General features: G+C 45.3%; 1 protein-coding gene across 1 annotated transcript; it reads right to left on the bottom strand.

The window, feature by feature from the left end:
• Positions 1-1,108: 1,108 nt before the first annotated feature.
• On the bottom strand, positions 1,109-13,759 carry LOC129328035 (neurotrophin receptor-interacting factor 2-like). The gene is made up of 8 exons (XM_054976774.1): positions 13,677-13,759; positions 11,399-11,912; positions 11,253-11,301; positions 9,878-9,957; positions 9,516-9,642; positions 4,571-4,666; positions 1,187-1,303; positions 1,109-1,113 (listed from the first exon to the last, which is right to left on the bottom strand). Exons 2-8 carry the CDS (start codon positions 11,810-11,812, stop codon positions 1,109-1,111), a joined length of 888 nt encoding a protein of 295 aa, XP_054832749.1. The 5' UTR covers positions 11,813-11,912; positions 13,677-13,759.
• Between the last annotated feature and the right edge of the window lie 8,567 nt (positions 13,760-22,326).

Raw genomic sequence — 22,326 nt, 5'->3', positions numbered from 1 at the left:
TATGTCATGTCGAGATAACAATATAGCTGTTCCTGTTTTTTAAAAATGTAGTGGGGAATGGTAGGTGCAGAAAATGTCTGTGTGGATGCTCACTTGATACTGTGGGCGCCTGTCCATTCACAGTGGTAGTGAAAGCTACATGGAGAAGCCAAGGAGTGAACTTGGGACCTTCTGAATGAAAAGTGTGTGTTCCACCTGTTACTCAAATGGGTCTCCATTGTCTGTCCTCTGGCCCCAAGAGGCATCCATCTCAGCACATCCAGAGTGCAGACCAGCACCATTACAGACTCTTTACAGCCAAATGTCTACCAAGGTGTAAGATTTGGAGGGAGGGGAAAGCACTAGTGAGTTACGGCAAGCACACAGGGATTTAACGGAAATGATTGAAGCCGTTCATATACAAAGCACTGAGGAATTAGATAAACTCATGCACACACTCTCCATTCTGCAGTACATTCTAACACCTAAAGGTCCACTCCTAACCACAACTAAAATTACAGAATAGACGTTTGGAGATTAGTTCCTCCATAACAATCCATGATTTTCATGTTAGCAGAGGCTATTATTTCTAAATATCCTAGACTAGAAACAAAGCCCGTTGTGCAAATAAATACAATGGGCTCTAGAAAGCCAGGGCTGGGGAGGGCTAGCAGGGGGGAGGGTGGTCTGGGAAGGGCTGGCAGGCAGGCAGGGGGGTCTGGGGAGGGAGGCAGGTAGGGAATACTGGGAAGGGCTGGCTGGCAGGCAGGGGGGTCTGGTAAGGGATAGAGGGCAGGTGGGGGGTCTGGGAAGGGCTGGCAGGCAGGAGGGGACTAGGAAGGGATAGAGGGCAGGCCGGGGGGTCTGGCAGGCAGGAGGGGCAAGGGGGGGTCTGAGGAGGACTGAGACACAAGAGGGGTCTGGGGAGGGCTAGCAGGTGGAGGGGCAAGGGGGTCTGGGGAGAGCTGAGATGCAGGAGGGGTCTGGGGAGGATTGGCAGGTAGGGGGGAAAGGGAGGTCTGGGGAGGGCGGAGATGCAGGAGGACTCTGTGAAGCGCTGGCAGGTGGAGGGGGAAGGGGGTCTGTGGAAGGCTGAGATGAAGGTGGGGCTCAGAGGGCAGCAGGCGCTTCACCCTGCGAGAGGGAGGGAGGGAGAGAGAGAGACACAGAGAGAGAGACAGCGAGAGAGAGAGAGAGATCATACTACCTGTCTCATAGCAGGGGCGGAACTGATGCTCCATCCATTGGAACGTAGCAGGGGCAGATGTAATGCTCCTTCCACTCCCTTCAATGGTATGTCTGGAGCTTCCCAGAGAAAAAGATTCTGAAAAGAAAGGAGAGCGGTGGGCATAGAAGGAATTCTTAATCAAGACTGTGGTTGCAGCAGAGTGATACAGGGCTCAAAAAGGACACGTAGTTCAGAAGGATATGAAAGAAGAGAATAGGCCATTACAAAATAAGAGCACACCAGAGTAAGGCGAGAGAGAGAGCTGTTCTCACGCCTGTTCTTGGTGTTCCACTTATACTAAAGTTTCCTCTCTTTGATATAAATGAGGTTCATTAATACGGGCAATAAGTGGGTGCCTCAGTTCTAATTGGGCACTTTTGAGTTAATTTGGGCTAAGATTAGGTGTAGTGGGATTTCTGCATGCAGTGAGAAAATAAGGGGGCTCTGATGGATGAGGTGTAATAATTGGGTGAAGACCGAGGGCTCTTCTGGTGAAGTTTACGAATCCAAACATGTGAACTGTTACTATTAGAGAATGGGAAGGATGTAATATCCTGAGTTCTTAGAGGTGTGAACTTTCCTATCTTGTCCTCATTGAAGAGAATTATGGGACTAGAACATGTTTTGATACAAATCACTATGAATTGGGTTGTTACTTGGTTTAAGTTAGTATTTATCCATTTAGCAGGTTTATAGAAACAAAAATGCAAAACTCTCCCTTTCCCTTTATAACCTTGGGGAAGTTAACTGCCCTTTTTGATAGGAGTGCATAGGCAAAATACTTACCTCTCAAGAAACAGTATGGGTTTATTTTAGTTTTCTCACAGAAACTTAGCTCATAGAAAACTAATAATATGCTCAGCAATCTAAATCTAAAAGATGAATCTTTGTGCCATGCATAAGCAAGACGGCTGCTGGTAACAAGAGGAGTGGGAGGTTGAGAAGCAGTGCTCTTTGTTGGCAGCCTGAAGCCTCCTTCCTCTTGCATCCATGAATGGGGGGTGGGGGTGGAAACTCCCTGTTCTCTTTTGCTGCTAAGGCGCTGAACTGTCTTGCAGATGTTACAAGTATTGTTCCAGAGGTCCTGCTGACCCTATCCCTGTAAGTCATTCTTACTAATCAGAGTCTTCTTTTCTAAATGCTCAAAGACTGAATGCTTGATAATGCGTTCTAAAACCTTTCCAGGTATGGACGTCAAGCTGACAGGTTGGCACTTACCTGTATTCTCCGCCAGTTAAGGTCTGCCTCCTAAGCTCTGCTCTCTGTGCCCCTGTTTACAGAGGTCAGTGGTCTCCAAAGATGGGGCATTTTCAGCCGTAACGCCTCCCTTCTAGAAGCCTGCATACAGCCTGCCTTGCTCTCTTTTCAGTGCCAGGCCAAAACATTTCTTTTCAACCAACTGGGTTTTTAACTAAAGATTTCACTTTTTAAAGGCGTTTTTTGGTCTTCTTTTCTCCTGAGAGCTGTTCTCTGGATATTTGGGGGGCTACGCAATGGCTGTATTATGCTCGTCTAAATTTTAATATTGACAATTCTTACTGTGTTATCTGGAGAGGCGTATAAATAAACAAATGTTGAACACAACTGGTTAGTATGCAGGAATTTCCTTCGTGGGGAGGGCGGAATAGAAATCCAAAGGAGGGGGAAATTAAGATTAGGCACCTCTGTTCTAACTATTTAAGAAAGTTTTCTAAGCTTTTCTTGGCTGTTTCCTCTTCAAAAATCTCTCAGTTCTCCTGTGAATGATCATTACCCAAAGAGGTCCTATCCAGATATACCAGAAAAAGGGATTCGGTTTCGTTTTCTCAGCCATGCCGGACGCTCCTCTCGGCTGGTCCGGGAGGAAACGACCGGGCACCCTGACCGGGCGGCTGATCCGCAAGGATTAGCCCCCAGGACTCCCAGGGAGGGAGCCAGGGTCCGGGACGCGGCGGGAAGAACTCCCCGAAATCAATGCGGGGGGGGAATTGCCCGTTTGTCCCTATGGAGGCCGGCAGACGTGCGCGGCGCCTCGAGTGCCGCCGGGCAACGAGAAACGGCAAGTAAAAGAAACAGGCGGAAGCCTGTAAACAAGCGAATCCCTTCTGTTCTACAAGCGTTTGTGAAGGAGAGGTTGATCTGAAGAAGACTCGCTCTTCCCCTTCGTTGAGTTCCAGAATTTTGTTGGCGCCCCCCCCCCCAAAATGGCAGCAAAGAAGCAAAGTCCCGCTCTCGGTAAGTCAATCTCGGCTACCTTGCAGAAGGGGGAGTCGCTCGAAGAGTTGGTGCGCAGGGCGGTGGTGGAAGCTATAAAACCCTTTGTTGACAAGCTGAATGAAACTGATCAAAGGGTGGGCTTAATTGAAAGCGAGGTGAAAACCATTAAGGCAGCAGCGGGGGGGGGGGCAGAAAAGTCTGCTCTGGAAAGTGCGTCACTTGTGAAGGCTACAAAAAAGGAGCTGAAGTTGGTGGAGAACCAGCTGATCGGGCTACAGGTGGAACGAACGCAGATAATTTTGCGTCTCCAAAACGTGAAAGAGGAGGAAAAAGAGGATCTGTGGGAGGTGGTCTCGGAACTATTGGCGATACCCGCGAGGACGACTAAAGAAGAGGTTAAAAGCGCCATTTTGGAGGTCCGTCGGGCTTCTTCAAAATATGCAACAAAGCGACAGTTGCCTCGTGAGATCATTATTGACTTTTCATCTAAAAAGATTCGGGACACCATCCTATATAACTCATACAATGCGGATTTGGACTTTATGGGTTTGAAAGTCAAGATTTTGAAGGACGTTCCATTTCTAGTCCGGAAACGGCGTTTTAAATATAAAAAGTTTGCAGCTCTTCTGAGGGACCATGGAATAAAGTACAAATGGTTATTCCCGGAAGGAATATGGTTCAGATATAAAGATCAGGCCTATAAGATATTATCAGAAGATCAACTAAAGGATTTTGAGAATAAAAACCCAGAACTCTGCTGCACCGAGAACGAAGAAAAGGAGGAGCCGGAGGGGGGGGAGGAGGAGGAGAGCACTGCAACAGCAGCTGCACAGAGAGAACTGCGTCCGGGACCTAGAAGGGGGAGGAAAGTTTAATCAGAATTTGAAATGTTTATTCTCTGTATGATTAACCACTCCATCATTATCCTATGGAGCTATTTTTGTATTATGACAGTATGAAGGGAAACATTGAAGTGTAGTGTTTAGTGTTTGTAGTTCATTCCCCCCCTTTTCTTTTTCCACCCCCCTTTGTCCCTTCCCTCTCCCCTTTCCTTGTGATAGTCTTGTGTAGTGTTTTGTAGTTATGAAAAATAAAAAAATTTATTAAAAAAAAAAATAAAAACAGATATACCAGAAAAAGGTCCATACCATCGAAGTAGGTTCTTACCTGCTGATCTCTCTTTTTCTTCTGGATACTGGAAAAATAGATTTCCATTTCCAAGCAGCATAGAAATACAGTCAGGTCTGGGAATCAGAAGCCCTCCTTTTGGAGACAGAAACAGAACAGTTACTGCATGGTAGGGGGGGGCAGTGCTTGAATCCAGAAGTATCTGTGTGCTGATCCCAGTGGCGGCCAAGAAAAGAGGGGAGAGCAGGGGACGTCAGCACAGGAAAGGGGAGCCCCAGCTCACACTGAGCCACCAAGATACAGCATCTCAGCCCCTTCCAAAGGCAGGAAGGATCCAGCATCCCTGCCTGATACCATATAAAGTTACCTTGACAAAGGGTCACTGTCATGTATGCCAGCATACCTGCCATTATTATATTCTGCATTTTGTGCTGGTCATTACTGTTTTGCTAAAGTTATATTCTGTTATAGCATCTAAGAGTGTGTAAGCTGCTAACATGAAATGCAGGAGAACCTACAATATGAACAGAGAAGTACCAACCAACAAGGTATGGGACACTTACAAGGCAGTAATTAGAGGCATTCTAATGGATCTAAATGGAAGAGCCAGGAAGAAAAGAGAAGAGAAGAGACAGGAGATTATGGAAAAAATAAAAGCCAAGGAGATACAATTAAAGAAAAGACCAGGGAAAAAGAAGATATATCAGGACATTAAAATCCTTCAAGAGCAGTTGATGGCAATGAACAATAAGGAATTGGAATAGAATCTTAAGAGAATGAATCAAAAGTCGTTTGAAGGGGCAAATAAACCTGGGAAATATTTGGCGTGGCAATTAAAGAAGAGAAAGGAGAAGCGGACAATAAAATATGTGATGACAATAAAGTTTGCCTGGAACAGACCGCCATTAGCAGAGTCTTCTATAAATGTTATGCTAAGTTATATAATAAAAAAGAAGTGAACAAAGACTTAATAGCGAGTTACTTGGGTAAAATGAAGCTCCCAGTAATTTCGGAAAGATGGAGGAATAAACTGAACAGTGAAGTAACGGAAGAAGAGTTAAGGAATGCAATACAGTCAACAAATTTGGAAAAGGCGCCAGGCCCAGATGGACTTACAGCTAAATTTTACAAGGTAATGGCCAACGAACTGGTGCCATTTTTAAGGGAAGTGATCAACGGAGTATTGAAGGATCAAAGGACTCCAGATACCTGGAGCGAGGCCAACATATCATTGATCCCTAAAGAGGGACAGGACTTGACTAATGTTATTGCGGAGGAACAAGCTGGTTTTTTACCAAATAGACAAATTAAAGACAATTTAAGGACAGTGATAAATGCTATTGAATATTATGACAAACGATGCGATAAGGAGGTTGGTTTCTTCTTCGTAGACGCTGAAAAAGCATTTGACAATTTGAACTGGGACTTTATGTTTGCCACCACGGAACAGCTACAAATGGGGGAAAGATTCATAAGAGCAGTGAAAGAAATTTACAAAGACCAGAGAGCAGCAATTGTGGTGAATGACGAGGTGACTAAGAAATTGAGTATAGGTAAAGGTACAAGACAAGGTTGCCCGTTGTCCCCACTGTTGTTTATTTTGGTTCTGGAAATATTGATGATACAGATTCGAGAAGACGATGCAATCCGTGGAATAAAAATAAAAGACTTTTCCTATAAGGTCAGAGCATTTGCGGATGATATAATGTTAATTGTAGAGGACCCAATTGAGAACATGCCAAAGGTAATAAAGAAAATTAAGGAATTTGGAGATTTGGCGGGATTTTATGTAAATAAAAAGAAGTCCAAGATATTATGTAAAAATATGACTAAACAAAAACAACAGCAATTAACGGAAATAACAGACTGTGAAGTAACAAATAAGGTGAAATATCTGGGAATTGAATTGACTGCAAAGAATATAGATCTGTTTAAGAATAACTATGAGAAATTGTGGACACAGATAGAGCAAGACTTGATTAAATGGAATAGATTGAATTTGTCATGGTTGGGAAGAATTGCAGTAGTTAAAATGAATGTGTTGCCAAGAGTGATGTTTCTGTTACAAACAATACCAGTCATTCGGGATTCTAAGCAATTTGAAAAATGGCAGAGGAAAATATCGGATTTTGTCTGGGCAGGCAAGAAGCCTCGAGTGAAAATGAAAGTATTGCAGGACTCAAAAGAGAGAGGTGGAATGCAGCTGCCCAATTTAAGACTCTACCATGATGCAATTTGCCTGGTGTGGTTGAAAGACTGGATGACGCTGAAAAACTGGCCTTAGAAGGATCCAAAAAAATATTCGAATGGCACGCATACTTGTGGTATGATAAAGTAAAAGCAGACTCTATGTTTTTGCACCATTACATTCGGAGAAGCCTCTTCACAATTTGGAAGAAGTACAGAAATTACCTACAGGACGGAATACCTGCCTGGGTGGTCCCATACGAAGTAATAGATCCGAGAACTGTCGATAATGAACAACAATGTTTAACGTATAAGGAGATAACTAGAATAGAATCTTCTAAATTAAGAATTAAAACGCAGGATGAGTTGTCTCCAAGTTATGATTGGTTTCAATATAGACAGATAAGAGATCTTTATAACTCGGACTGCGTGAAGGGAGGGATAAGAATGGAGAATTCGGAATTAGAGGAGGTAATTTTGCGAGAGGATAAAAAGGAAATCTCTAAGACTTATAAAGTGTTCTTAAAATGGTTGACAGAAGATGAGATAGTTAAAGTTCAAATGGTGAAGTGGGCAATAAATTTTAACAAAGAGATAACAATGGGGGCGTGGGAGCACTTGTGGAAAAATACGATGAAGATCACGACATGCACCAATATTAAGGAAAATGTTTATAAAATGATTTACCGTTGGTATTTGACACCAAAGAAAATTGCGCTAGGGAATTCTAATATGTCTAATAAATGCTGGAAATGTAAAAAGCATGAAGGATCGTTGTATCACATGTGGTGGACTTGTGAGGTAGCTAGGCAGTACTGGGGGGAAATAACAGAAGCAATAAGCGAGATTTTACAATTTCAAATTAATAAGAACCCAGAACTCCTACTACTGAACTTGGGAATGGAGGATATTCCAGCACAATACAGGATGTTGTTATTTTATATGACAGCAGCGGCTAGACTTTTGTATGCGCAAAAGCGGAAAGTACAAGAAGTGCCAACTATGGAGGACTGGATTTACAAATTGCTGTACATGGCGGAAATGGACAAAATGACAAGGAAACTGAGAGATCTCGATCCAGGACAGTTTAATATGGATTGGGAGAAGCTGAAGCAATATTTGGTGAAAAAATGGGAGGTGGGAGGAGAACTGTGGCAGTTTGAAAATTACTGAAATACAATAAAAGAAGAGAGAAGTGACTTTACCGGGGGGGAGGGAAGTTAAAGAAGAAGTTCTAAGCAATTGTTTTATTAGATTATTATATACGGTATTAAACTATAGAGGTGTTATTTAAAAAAATTATAAGGGGATAAGTTAACTAAGTATGTTTCTGGCGGATAACTGTATAATAGGTAAACTATATAATCAAAATAGAATGAATATAAGAAAGGTGGAAGGAAGTAAATAGCAACATATAGAGTACAAGTTAAATTGATTGACTTATATTGAATGTATACAAGGTTTATAGAAGTACTTAGAGTTATGCAGAACAGGGGACAAATTGATTGTCCCATATTGACGAGACTAGAATGAGTAAGACAGAGTATAGAGTACAAAAATCAGATAAAATGTTACATTATTAAAGAATATATGTCAGGAATGTAATACTTAGTTTGATAAGTTAAGTGGGAAAGGGAATAGAGATAGCACTGTGTTATAATAGATAAGCTTAGAAGAGAATGAAAGTATATGCTTAATAGAATAAAGTAAGTCTGAAATGAGTAAGGGAAAAAATGGACAAGGGGTTGGAAAACTGTTGGAAGTCAACAAAAGGGGGGAAAGGGAGGGGGTTAGAACTGGAATATTTAAAGGGAATTGATTGTAATGAGCATTATATTGATTTCTAATCCAATAAAAAAAAAATTTTTTTAAAAAATGAAATGCAGGAGAACCAGTTGGAGCCTCTCCGTTATCTGGTGAAAATATTTACTTTCACTTTTCTAGCAAGTGTCCTTGGAGGCAAGAAGCGAACGATGTATCTTTTCCCAGAGACTGAGATAATTTCACTTTGTACTCTGGATAGTCTAAACTAATCCGTTACCATGTAACTTCTTTGGGTTTGCACACCAGAATGTCAATGGACCGGAAGGGCGGGAAATTTCCCTATAATTAGTAGTCCTTTTATTTGAAATGTCACTTCTGCCAATTGCTACCTTTGTGCAAACACTTTGAACTGCATAGATCTCTAATAAAGTTGCTTCAACTGGAACACCTGTGTGTTAACTGTGGAGAACTTGAAGGGACCTAACTGCCAGGGTTTGACAGCCACAAAGGCCTCCTTTCCCTTTCAAGAGATCCCATACTCCTTGCAGCGAGTAAAAAAGTTGTTCATGGATCCCTTATAAATCTGTTATCTCTATTTTGGATATTTCTTATCCCACCCTTCCTTGAGGGGGTGCATAACAGCATTTTCTTCCAAACTACCACGTTTCTGGAAGGGTATTTTAATAGCAGCCCAGCAGGCAGGAATTCAGCAGGCAAAGCTCTTTCTGACATACTGTGACATACTGCTCCTCATCCTGTTATGTTCCTCATGCCCATTGGGAGACCGTAACAGGCTTGGAGCAAGTAATGTCTTTTCACACGTTGTAAAATGCACAGCGAGGACCTTATACAAATAGAGGCATCATTATGTTGCCTTGGCTGCTCTGAAAGGCCCACGAGAAAACCCTGTTTAAATCCTGAACTAATAACCAACGCTGAGCGTCTCTACTGGAAGACCCCTATGGGGGGGTTCCTTTTTAGAAGAAGCTTTCTGCCTTCAGCACTTGCAATTTAACAGAAAGGGGAGCCTTACCCAGAGAGGCCACAGCCTGACGATTGTCCTCCATGACTTCCCTGTGAAGGCTTCTTTGGTCCGGATCCAACAGAGCCCACTCCTCCTCAGTGAAATGCACAAAGACCTCCTCGAAGGTTACTAGATCCTGAAAAGAGAACAAAAGAAACCCCTTTTGGAACCATTCCTTCTAAGCATAATCTTAAAAAAAACCAACTACAATCGGACATTTGCTTGCAGAATTCAGCCTTCCATCCGAGCTTTTCCATCGAGTGGTCAGCACCCCTGGCAGCCAAGGGAAAGAGGCAGAGAGGTTCTCTCTGGGCTGGGGAGGGGCGGGGGGGGGGGTGCAGAGAGGCACCCAGGGTCACTTGCCAACTTACCCACTGAGGCTGCATAGAAGCCGCTTTCTCTCTGTCACAAAGAGGTGGCAAAGAATATATCGTTGCTTTCAAGGCCTCTCCTGGAAGGATCAAAGGCAATTGGAAAAACATTTTAAACTTTTCAAATATTTAACATTTCGGTTCCTTGCATGGGGGAAGAAGATTCTCCCTCTCTTGGCTCATGCTCACAAGTCACAATTACATTTACAACCTTATTCAAGATAATTGTTTTGATTTAAAATGTTTGCATAATCCAATCTTGCTATAGTTACAGTAGACAAACGTACGCCTGTTTCTCCACTGGTACAGAATTTACAGACTTAAGAAGGAAGAACTCCGAAATGCAAAGTTTACTTCTCCTTTCTTTTTTACGGCAGATTAATTGAGGGAGAGGAGTAATAGTATGATATACAGTTAGATATCTTGCTTATACTTCCTATGCAGCTTAAATTTATTATTATTATACAATCTATATACTCTTTTCATTGTACCTTAATGTATTTTGTATAAGGTTCTATGCACTTTCTATTGTCATTTCTATTTTTCCCCTAATTTTGTTTTTTAAAGGCAAAGGTGAGAACCCTCCCCAAGGATGCAATAAGTCACTCTCACGCCCAGTCAACCATGCCTCAAACATCCACGAATCCTGTCCGCATCCTCAGACTGAATACACTGAAAAGTATCCCAAACAACAAAATGAGTCAGCCCCTGACACCATCTGGCCCAGTCACTGCTAATGCAGAGTCCAAGTAATAACAACAACAACATTCGATTTATATACCACCCTTCAGGTTGACTTAACACCCACTTAGAGCGGTTTACAAAGTATGCCATTATTATCCCCACAACAAACACCCTAGGAGGTGGGTGGGGCTGAGAGAGCTCTGAGAGAGCTGTGACTAGCCCAAGGTCACCCAGCTGGCTTCAAGTGGAGGAGTGGGGAATCAAACCCGGCTCTCCAGGTTAGAGTTCTGCGCTCTTAACCGCTACACCAAACTGGCGGTGTAGTGGTTGCAGAACGGATGCAGGAGATTTTATGTGCAAAGCGCTGAGCAAAACGGTGAGAGCCTTTTTAATTCACAACAACAAACCTATTGGCATTGTTATCAAGTAAGTTTCCCAATGGGTTAACAGTGTTACTCCTGCATGTGTAAAATAGATATGGAGATAGGGAATGGCCTAAACCACTATTCTTCCAATTATCTTGCACTGATTTTAAGTCAGTTTTCAGTTTTTACTTCCCTAAATGGATATGTCTAAAGCGCAAAGCTGGAATGGAGCATCCTTCCCAAACTCGAGCAGTGGGGGGCATAAAAGCAGGCCACTTACACTCGAGGAAGACATCCAGTGGGTACAACAGCCCTTTTGATCTTACCTGGAAAAGCTGCTCCATGGTAATGCTCCAGTGTGATCTTTTCCTGCATCTGAAAAAGAAGTGGGGGATCTAAACAAGTTGGGCATGGATTTTAAGGGTTGATCATATTATGTACTCCACATACAACCCAAATGAGTCCCTCTCACCTGCTGCTCCTGATTCTTGGCATCTGCTTGGCTCAGGAGGAAGCCTTCTGCCAGGGCCACCGCCTGGGAACTGGTCTCTGGCCCACATTCCCTGACCCAGCTCTCCATCTCCGGGGGCAGGACAGCCAGGAATTGCTCCAAGACCACCAGGTCCAGCATCTCCTTCTTGGTGTGCCTCTCTGGCTTCAGCCACAGGTGGCAAAGACGGTGCAGTCGGCTGCAAGCCTCTCGGGGCCCTTCGGCCTCCTGGTAGAGGAAGTGCCTGAATTGCTGGCACTGCACCTCTGAAGGGGGGAAATCCTCTCCCAGGCTCTTCCGCATGGTTCCTTCCCACAGTTCTCTTCTGCCACCAGCCTTGGTGGCATCAGGGCCTTTTCTTGCTTCTCGACCAACTGATTCTGGCTCTGCCCTCATCCTCCTTTCCTTTCCAGACAGCCTCCACCTGGACCACCAGATTGTCTTCCCCCTCTGCCGGATTCTTCTATGTATAGATACGTGCAAAATCTATGACCTCCTGCAAAGAGAAGACTGATTTGTTGGAAATACATATATGAACACCAGAATCTACAGAGGTAACCCATAAGTCACAAAAGCTGATGGAGCACCTCGGAACCAAGGTTGTTTGTAAAGAAGAAGCCGGTTGGAGCAAACAAAGAGCATCTTCGACACAGCAAGCAGAAGGGCTCTGCTCCGCTTAAGAAAAGTAGTGCTATAGACTTAAGATTCCTGCAGCACTCAGAAGCCAGAGAATACTACATGGCACCAGGAGCAGGGCACATGTTGTTGTGGAGTTAGAAAGAGTGGGCCAGAAGCCGAATGGAGCAGCTTTGACTCTCCGAGATGTCAGCTCTAATCATGCTGCAGACAACTGGAAAAGATTAAAAACAGGAGTTCAGGGAAGCCAGCGGAGCCATGGAGGAGCCAGAGAACAGAAAGAGGCTCTAGTTTGGAATGTACCTTTCATAGGGTGCTTTCTGTCTAGGTGTTATTCGTTTTCATTTAAGGATCTATGTTTTTAGACTCTGGCTGGGTTTTTAATACTGGATTTTCAATTAACAAATTTTAATCTTTTTATATTTTCACTACTGTATGCCATTAAAGGTACTTGATTGATTGATTGATATTTTCACTATTATGTGCTTTTAAAGCTGCCTCAGTTAGGTTCTCTGGAGAGGCAGCATAAAAATTCTCGAAAGAGACAAAAGTCTTTATCATACGTGAACGCAAAGCCAGGCAGAGATCCTTCAGAGATCTGTGGCTGATTTGAGAAACCCGAGTCTGTCTTTGCAGGGTTTGGTCACTCATTCAGAAGGAGCAGATTGTCCCAGGTTTCCATGATTTCTAGAGGAGAGGCGGATTTCTAGAGCCAAAGATCTGACATTAGAAAAGGTAACTGAAGTGCACCAAGAGGCAGAAATCACCCAGGAGACAGAAGAGCTGAGGGCAAGGAATAGCCGTGCTGATTCTGTAGGCAGAATTGTACTTTTAGAAAGCCACAGCACAGGGAAGAAGGGAACCCTCCAAAGACCCAAGTTTGCTATTCCAGAACAGCAAGAAAAAAACCGGAAAGCAGTGAAGGGACACAATAGCACTATAGCAACATCTGGGTCATGATAAAATTATGGAACTGCCTCTCTATCTATGCTCCACCTCGGGAGCGTCACTCATCTTAACTGGGCCTTCTGCAGGTGCCAGCCTGAAATTGGAGGAAATCAACATTGCCTGCACACCTGCATTCTCTACGGCGCCCCCTCCCACCTCATGGAACGGTGTACCTGAAGAGGTAAGGAAAGCTCCCACTCTCAGAGCTTCCTGCAAACTGTGCAAAAGTGAATTACTCAAGAGGGCTAATACGCCTGTATTGTAAGAAGTGGCTTTGAGAGTGGGTTCTGTCTATTGTTGTGGATGGACCTGTTTTCCAGTTACGTAGGTTTTGTCTTCAGCAGCATTTCATCTTTATATTCAGATATGTGCTTGCTTTCAAATGTCTGCCATACCCTGTTCTGTAGACTGAATATCCCAGCCACTGATCATATTGATTTGCACGGTGTGGTTTGCCTTGAATCTCATTGGGAAAGGCAGACTATAAAAAACATTATAAAAATAAAACAGATACCAAAAAATCGGTCTTTTTGCTAGCGTTTGCTGATAGCAGCAGAACGCAATGAAAAAACAGCAGAAGGTGCCATGCCTTATTCCAGGAAGAAAGCCTTTTGGATCAATAAAGCGCTCTGGTTAATAAAGACAACAGCAGGGAGGTAAGTACTGCATTACTCACCTATTTTGCAAAAAGTCCTCAGGCGCTGCCTCCTCTGCTCTTGGCCCAACCACACTGGCCACTGAAGAAGACACAACCGAGACCCTGGGACAGGAAGTGACTGCCAAATCAGGTGGCCGCCCGCCCCTCTTCTGGCTTCTCTAGGAATGGAGGCTCCTTCCTTTTAACCCTTCAGTGGACTCTCCAGAAAGGAAAAAGGACCCGCTTCTGGCTTCGCCCTGGCAGAGGGTGCAGCATTTGTGCATGGAAACGAAATAAAACCACCACCACGGTGCAGATCATTTCTCAGTCTATACGCAGCACACTGACAACCATGCTTTCCCTAATGTAAGCTTCCCAGCAGTATACCTTTACCAACTCCTGGCTCCCAATTTACGTAGAGCCTTTTGTCTGGCCAGATTTAATGTTCTTCCTTCAGCCATTTTATCTGGCAGATTCCATGGGATTCCTTAGTATAGCAGGTGTTGTCCTTGTTTGATGGACGGTGTTGAAACTGTTTTCCATGTTCTTCTCCAGTGCCCTTTTTATCTGGTGCCACGCCGGGATCTTCTACATCCTGTATTAACCCAACTTTCAGAGTTTTCTGATGATTTTAAGGTTCAGTTCCTGCTTGACAACCCAGATGGGGAAATAACTGAAATAGTAGCTAAGTTTCTCTACAGTGCCATGGCTATACGCCCTGACAAGTAATATTCTGTACTGGTTTCGCTGCACTGTTGCTCTGCTCCTATCTGTATTTTATTCTCATTTTGTATGGAGTCTCTGTATTTAAAATTTTACATTTTATATATGCCAATAAAGGCTTGCTTGACTTGACTTGACAACCATGCTCCCCTTTGCTTAGGGGTGCTGTCACAGTGCAAAAACGTGAATCCAAAGCGCAGATCCTCAGGATTTGCATACGGGCCCCCCTCAAACTGACCGTCTGATCACATATCCTGTCAGCCACAGAGGAGTGACGGCTGTGACACATCCGCCACTTTGCAGTGCACCATGGTGCAAAAACATGTATTCAAAGCAGGGGGCCTCATGGCTCCTAAGCATTTTATGTGGGGTCCCCCCAAATTCAGGTAGCCATAGAAGTGTTGAGGGATATGAGGAGTTTTGGGGGACCCCAGGTAAAAATCCTGGATCCATGCTTCTACTCTGTGGCGGTGCCACAAAGCAGTAGATCCGTGAGATCCGTGTGGTAGTTCCTCTGGACCGGGATATGAGGCACAGCAGCAGCATGGTGGTTTGGTTTGGTTTGGTTCAGTGAGAAAATAATGGGGATTCACGAGGATCCACACCTTGGACCCACATTTTTGCATTTCAGCACCAGAGAACGCTGGATCCGTGTTTTTTATTTAAGGATCAGTCTGTGGGTCTGGCCATGATATGTGATTTGATGTTGGATGTTCTGTTAAAAAAAATTAGAGAATCCATGTAAATCAGTCTTTTACTTTTTCCCATGGTGGTGCATAGTTCTCTGCTTCGGTGGTGTAGGCCAGAGGAGCTTTGCCCTCAGATCACTGCACCTGTGGCAATTCTGGAGCAGTGTGGGGAGCTGCACATTCATGGTCTTGAATGCTCTTCACCTCTGTCACTTTCCCCCCTGTCCTTACAACAGCCCTGCAAGGCAGGCCAACTTCACTGTGGCTGGGCTCAGAAAAGAATGTCTTGCTCGAAACTACCAGGCAAAGGGTAGGGAAGAGACCCAAAGCCCAGGACTTTCTTCTGTTTTTTAATTCGGGCTCTTAGCATGTAGGCATCACTGACTATTTCTTAGCTGATATAGTAAGTAACTCGAAGAGCATTTTTTCTTAACGAGTCTGGTTTTGGACAGGGATTGCTCAAGAGGTCCCCTCCTCTTTCTGGCGATTGCAGCCGCATAGCCGTGTTTGGGTTAGACTCTGTTGCAGGAGTAACAACTAAAAGTCAGGCGCACATTAAAACCTAAGGAGCAGGGTTGCTAGATGATTTTGACAAAAACACTAGACACTCGATATAAGCCTTGACCAACACACACAAATTTTAAAAATGCCCCGTCCCTTTAATAGATGCTTATGCGTGGAAATGAGCTGTTGAAGCTGTCAACAGTGAGCCACAGCTCACTTCTTCAGGTACAGCTGGGATGTGAGTCCATCTGTTCTTTTATCTTGGAGAGTGGACTGATTGCAGAAGCCGAATGATAACAGCCGGTGAATGACAAAGGCAGGTGTGACGGAATAGGGTGGGGGATGCAGAGGGGTAGTGGGTGTGGAGAAATCAGCATTGGTAATGAGACAGGAAGCCAATGTGGGGTTTTCTGAGTTTCAAACAGGGGTGCGGCAGGTAGGAATTCAACAGACCATGCTAAAAATAGGTTACGTTTTCTTTAAGGTGCTTTTTCCTATCTTCTCAAAAGCAGAACCGTTGAGTTCCCTTTTTTTTTTGAAGAACACTTTTTATTTCATTGATAAGATTAAAGGCCCAATAAAAAGGGCAGAGCAAAGAGAAAGAAAAGACGGAGCCAGAGCTCATCTCCCTGTCATCCAGTTTCCTATGGGCAGAAGAATTTCTTTCTTGACTTCATTTCTACCACACTTTTTGCTCTAAAGGGGAGCCAAAGTGGCTTTCCCCATTCTCTCCCCCTCCATTTTCTCCTCACAACAACCCTGTGAGGCAGAGCAGGCTGAGAGTGTCTGATTGGTCCAAGGTCGCCTAGCAAACTTGGATGGCAGAAGCAGGATTTGAACCTGGTCCCCCAGATCCTAATCGGACACTCTTAACCTCTACACCACAAGAGCTCTCTGTTTTTTCTTAAGTACAATGTTCTGTTTTGAAATGGAAAGTGGTTCAGTTCCACATTTACTCAATCTGTGAAAACTAGGCCAGAGGGGCCTGTGGCTCCTTAAAGCCTAACACACCTATTGTAGCTTTGCAGTTCGTACACATTTCTAGATTTATAAAAAAAATCTAGCATTTCAAACGCTGCAATTATATTTAAAACTATATTTTATATAGAATAAAAGAAACCTAGTATGCAAGACAATGGAAAGCATTTTAAACACACCCATTCTGTCTTGAAAGGGAAAGGGTCAATGCCAAACCGGTGCTTTTTGTTTTTTTAAAAAGAGTTTTACTGATTTCCACTGCCCCCGCCCCCTCAAGGCTTCGGAGAGCCCCCAGAAAGGTGCCAGTCAGACTTGCCAGGTCCCCAGGTGTCCCAGCGGGAGGTGGGGGGACTCAGTAATCACTGGGACAGTGGCTGGAGATTTTCCAGAATGACCACTGATCTCCTGGCAACGGAAAGCAGTAGCCGTGGAGAAAATGGCTGCCCTAGAGGGTGGATTCTCTGGCATTTTGCCACCATGGGGTCCCTCCCTTGCCTTGACCAAGCCCGGCCCTCCACAGGCTCCACCATCCCAAAATCACCAACCTGGAGCTGGTGACCCTCCCCACGACGATGCCCACGGCCAGGCCAGGGCTGCACACCCCATTCTCCCCGTCTCTCTTCACGAGATCCAGAGGAGTTAGCTGTGTTCGTCTGTAGTCACAAAAGCGTAGAGTCCAGTAGCACCTTTAAGACTAACCAAGCTTTATTGTGCAATAAGCTTCGTCTCTTCACTAGGTAACCCTGCTAAACTAAACAGATGTACAATCCCAATGAGGAATAGGGAAGTGAGTGTGGGCAGGATCAGGCCACCAGGAGAAGAGCAAGGAAGGTAAGATGGGAGGTGCAGCTTCGCTTCAACGTCTTCCTGTTGGGAAGCCATGAAAGGCACAGAAACCTGGGGAGGGGGCTGGATAGTGAGCCCAAGGAAGGTCGGATCTGCTTCATTCGCTGTGGGGGGGGGGCTGAATCCTGTGGCACCACCAGAGGGGCACCTTGTGAGATGAGGAGAAAAGGGCCCTTTGGAGGAAGAGCCAGCCCGGAACCTCTTGTGCCACCCCTTTTGGTCTCAAAACTCCCCCAGAAAGACCAGGATCCCTGCAGGACTCTTCTGCTTCTAAGGGAAGCCCCCCCCCCCCGGCACATTTCATCCCTTGATGGTTCTGCCAACTGAATGTGTGAATTGCCTCCCCCGAAGGATCCTGCACTTCATAGGAGTGACGTTGCAGTCCCCCACTGAGGACTCCCCAGGTGCAAACAGGCCCTGATCCTGCCCCATGCCCTTAACTCCTTGCTGAGGGGCTGGGCCAGGCCCCTGTGCTCCACCCAGCAGTAGCAGATGTCCTTGGCTTCACAGAATCACAGAAGAGTTGGAAGGGGCCACACAGACCTTCTAGTCCAACCCCCTGCCCAGTGCAGGATGAGCCTAAAGCATCCCTGACAAATATTCATCCAGCCTCTTTTCTTGGAAACTGCCCCTGAAGGGGAGCTCACCACCTCCCTAGGCAGCTGATTCCACCTTGGAACTACTCTGACCATGCAAAAGTTTTTATTAATATCCAGCCGGTACCTTTGTGCATGTAATTTAAGCCCATTGCTTCACGTCCTACCCTCTGCTGCCAACTGGAACAGCTCTTTGCCCTCCTCCAAATTACAGCCTTTCAAATATTTAAAGAGAGCAATCATGTCCCCCGTCAACCTCCTCTTCTCCAAACTAAACATTCCCAAGGCCCTCAGCCTTTCCTCGTAGGGCTCGGTCTCCAGGCTTCCGGGAAGAAGGGCAGGGAGAACTTGCAGAAGTTGTTCACATAGGGGTAAAAGTCTCCAGTCTGCTCCATGCTGGTCTCTACCTCATGCCCATTCTTCAGCCAGGTGAGGTGCATCACCAGAGGCAAGCATATTGGACTCCCCCAGGTACACTGGCCTCTCCAGATACACCAACACCTTCGGGGGAACTATATGGAGGAGCAGAGAGAGGCAGCTTTGTGATGTGGCCGGTCCCCATTCTGTTCTTTGATGGATTATAAGGGTCACTGCAGGGGGGCAACAGACAGCCTCCTCTGGGGCAGTCTCTCAGGAGGTTCGGGTTGAGCTCCCACTAAGGTGATCCTTTGGGGCAGGGGGAGGGTGTCTGCCTGCGCCACCCTCTGCCACTGGAGGCCTGAAGCCAGAAGCTGCCAGGCTGGCCCAGGCAAAAGGGGAGAAAGCACAGGAGCTCTGGACCTTCGAAGCCTTCTCTGCCTGTCCCCCACCCCCACCCCCATGAGATTCCCAAGCAGGGGCTGTCACTTCTGCATCATGTACAGCCCTGGCACACTCTGGGCAACAAAGCAGGGCTTGATTATGAAAATGTTACCGAGTATTCCCCCAGCAGCTCCTTTGGACCCCTAAGTGGCACAAGCAAGTCCCTCCTTGGCTTTTTCTCTGCATTTCGGGAACAGCCCCCCCCCCCCAAATAGGAAATAGCGGAAACGCTCTGGCTGGGGGAGGGAGAGCAGCAACAGAAGTCAGCCTCACAAGCAACAAACCTAACAAGGAAGGAAGCAAAATGCAGAGTTTTCACTGGCACGGGGGAAACGTTTCTTGTCAGTCACGGTAAGAGTAGGGAAAAGGAAGGAACGCAGGCAGAGCTTCGCTTTTTTCAGTGCTGGCGGCTAGCTGGTGCTTGAGAGACATTTTAGGAACTGGGAGCTGCTGCAGAGAGAGAGACCCACGTTGGGAATCTGCAAAATTGCCCCCCTTTGTTCAAACTACTTGAAACTTGGGGGTTCTTTAGATTAGAGGGAATAACTGAGTGTGCTCTGAGCAATTTTGGAGTTGTTAAGTGCAAAAACAGCAACACCCCACCCGAAAACTATCCAATCACAACAAGAGCTTCACACAACTGCCCCAGATATGAAAAGACAACGAAAATCTTCTCGATGTCCACCTCCAGCCTTGAGGCTTGCTGAGCAGTGGAGGGCTGCCAGTCTGCACCGGATCCATCCTGTGGGTTATGGAGAATCACAATGCAGCAGAGGAGGGAATTCTCCTTGGCCAACCTGTGTACCCCCTTCTGCTGCCCCGGATTAATAGTGCCCCCCATGCACCATGCCTCTTTTCTGCAAGGTCCTGGGAATGTTTACTTGTGGGGCAGCTGCGGGGTTTGGCCACTGAAGTGGATGCCGTTGAACCTGCCGGAGCCTGAGCCTAGGGCAGGGTCCGGCCCTCTGCGAAGCCCTGAATTCTGCCCCTTTCCAAAGGAGGAGCCTTTTCTGAGGCCAACTGGGAGGGTGGGAAAACTTGAGACCCCCCCCCCTCAAAACACAGGCTGAGGGGAAAGGCTCCAGCCCCCTTTCTCTCCCTCCCTCTCCCTCCTGCCTCTTTCTCTCTGCAGAACACCACTTCCAGATGTAGCAAAACTTCACGGGCCATCTTGGAATAATTCTGCCACAAGAACTACAGGATCCTCAGAGACTTCTTCTCCACCAGAAAGACTGAAGGGGTGGGGGAGAGAGAACGGGGAGGGGAAGGACCGGAGACCCCATACATAGGGTTTCTCCCATGTGGACATGTTGATGAGCAGTAAGCTCTTTCCAAGCTCTTGGCTGCTCTAGGCTGTTCCCGCATTGGGAAGTGGGTTGGACTAGATGGTCTGTAAGACCCCCACCAACTCTATGATTCTGTGACTCACACTGCACATATTGTGGTGGTTTCTCCCCTGTATGGATTCGTCAATGGGCAGAAAGCTTGGTCCTAGGACCAAAGGTCTTTCGACACTCCAAAGATAGGTTTCTCCTGTGTGTGGCTAAGTCAATGGGCAATAAGCTGTGTACTCTGAGCGAAGCTCTTCTCACACTCAGGACATTTATATGCTTTCTCCCTGTGTGGATTCATTAATGGAAAATGTAGAAACATAGACCTGGAAGGAACCCTACAGGTCATCCAGTCCCATGCACAATGCAGGAAATTCACAGCTATCTTCCCTCTGCTCCTCAGCCAGTGACCCCTGCTCTATGCCCAAAAGAAGGCAACGAACTACTGGGATCCCCAACCAATCTGGCCTGGAAGGAATTTCCTTCCTGATCCCAATGTGGTGATCTTTCTTATCATGGGCATGTATGAAAGGGCCATGAGAAACAGGCACAGGATAATCCCTTCATGCCCTCTCTCCCTCTGTGGGTTTATTTTTAAAAGAGTTTTATGTAATTAAATCAAACCTTAAAAACTACAATTACATACATACTAATAAAATAGACAATAACAAAAACAACTAAGCAACATGACAAAACAAACATAATACATTAAAAAACAAGAAAAAAGCATCTAAACTAACAGGTTTCTGATTTTCACTAAAACAAATACTCATATCAAATCTATACTTTCTCTTAGTAATAATTAAAGTTCTTTTTTCTAATGTCAAAATCCCTTAATCTGTACATCGGTAAATCATGAAATCCTGGGCCGATTCCAAATGGGCACAAATAGAGCGAGTGCTTTCGCTTTTTCAGCGACCTCACTCGTAAAAACCCGCAATTTCCCGTCCCAGTTTACCTGCGGTCCATGGCGCTCAGTTGCGCTCTATAAGCAGACGGTGTGAACGCGGTATTGCGGGTTTGCACACTTCTGGACACTTCGTCGCCGCGGAGAGGCCCTCCCCTTTCCCTCCTTTCTTTGCCGGCCGGCCGGCAACAATATTCCCTTAATTTTTTTTAAAAAACCGGGCGCCATTTGCGCAGTTGCACGTTTGCACAAATGCACAAAAGTGCACAAAAGTCAACGCTGCATATTCGCACACCTGCACGTTTGTGCATTTGCGCAAAACACGTAAAAAAAATTTTTAAAAAAAAACCGAAATACGAACCAATGAAGGCCCCCGACGTCAACTGTGACGGGGAGGAAACAACCAATCCCGGGTACCTCAGTTGGCCGTGCGAACATCTGGAAGCGGGACGGCACGGCACGCTGCGAGACAAAGCGGATGGAGACGAAAGTGAACGCGTGGCCGGTAAGCGATTATTTCTGCAGAAAAACCGCAATTTCTTGCCATCTGGAATCGGCCATGGTTATCTACTTCATATATATAGTCTATGAAGGGTCTCCATTCATCAACAAATGAATTTGACTTTTTTCTAATCAGTACAGAAAGTTTGCCATCTTAGCCAGTTCCACCATCTTTGTCAGCCATTCCTCCATTGTGGGCAGAGTTGAATTCTTCCAATTTTGAGCATATAGTACTCTTGCTGTTATAATCATATATAAAAAGAGATAGCTGAAACTTTTTCCCAACAGAAAGTCTATCATACCCAATAAAAATGTCTCAGATTTCAATTGCACTTTAGTCTTTAAAATCTTCTGTATTAGTAATTGTATTTATTTCCAAAAAGGTTTTGCTAAATTACAAGACAACCACATATTAAAGAACCTTCATGTTGAGTACTTTTCCAACATATATTCAACATCCTCTTACACATTCTAGCCAATTTCCCAGGAGTCATATACTATCAATACATCATCTTATAAAAAATTCACTGAAAGGCTGGAACTTAATCTAAATTTCAACCCTTTTAAACACATATTTTACTACTGTTCCATTAATACATCAGACCCAAACATTTTAGCCCATTTAATCATACATTGTATTGTCAAAGGCTTTCACGGCCGGAGAACAATGGTTGTTGTGGATTTTCCAGGCTGTATAGCTGTGGTCTTGGCATTGTAGTTCCTGACGTTTCGCCAGCAGCTGTGACTGGCATCTTCAGAGGTGTAGCACCAAAGACCAGTGTCTGTGACACTGAGATATCTCTGTCTTTTGGT

This window comes from Eublepharis macularius, chromosome 4 (genome assembly GCF_028583425.1).
Source record: "Eublepharis macularius isolate TG4126 chromosome 4, MPM_Emac_v1.0, whole genome shotgun sequence".
Taxonomy (NCBI): Eukaryota; Metazoa; Chordata; class Lepidosauria; order Squamata; family Eublepharidae; genus Eublepharis; species Eublepharis macularius.
Note: the sequence above shows the minus strand (reverse complement) of the source record. Positions and strands in the feature narration are given on the sequence as shown.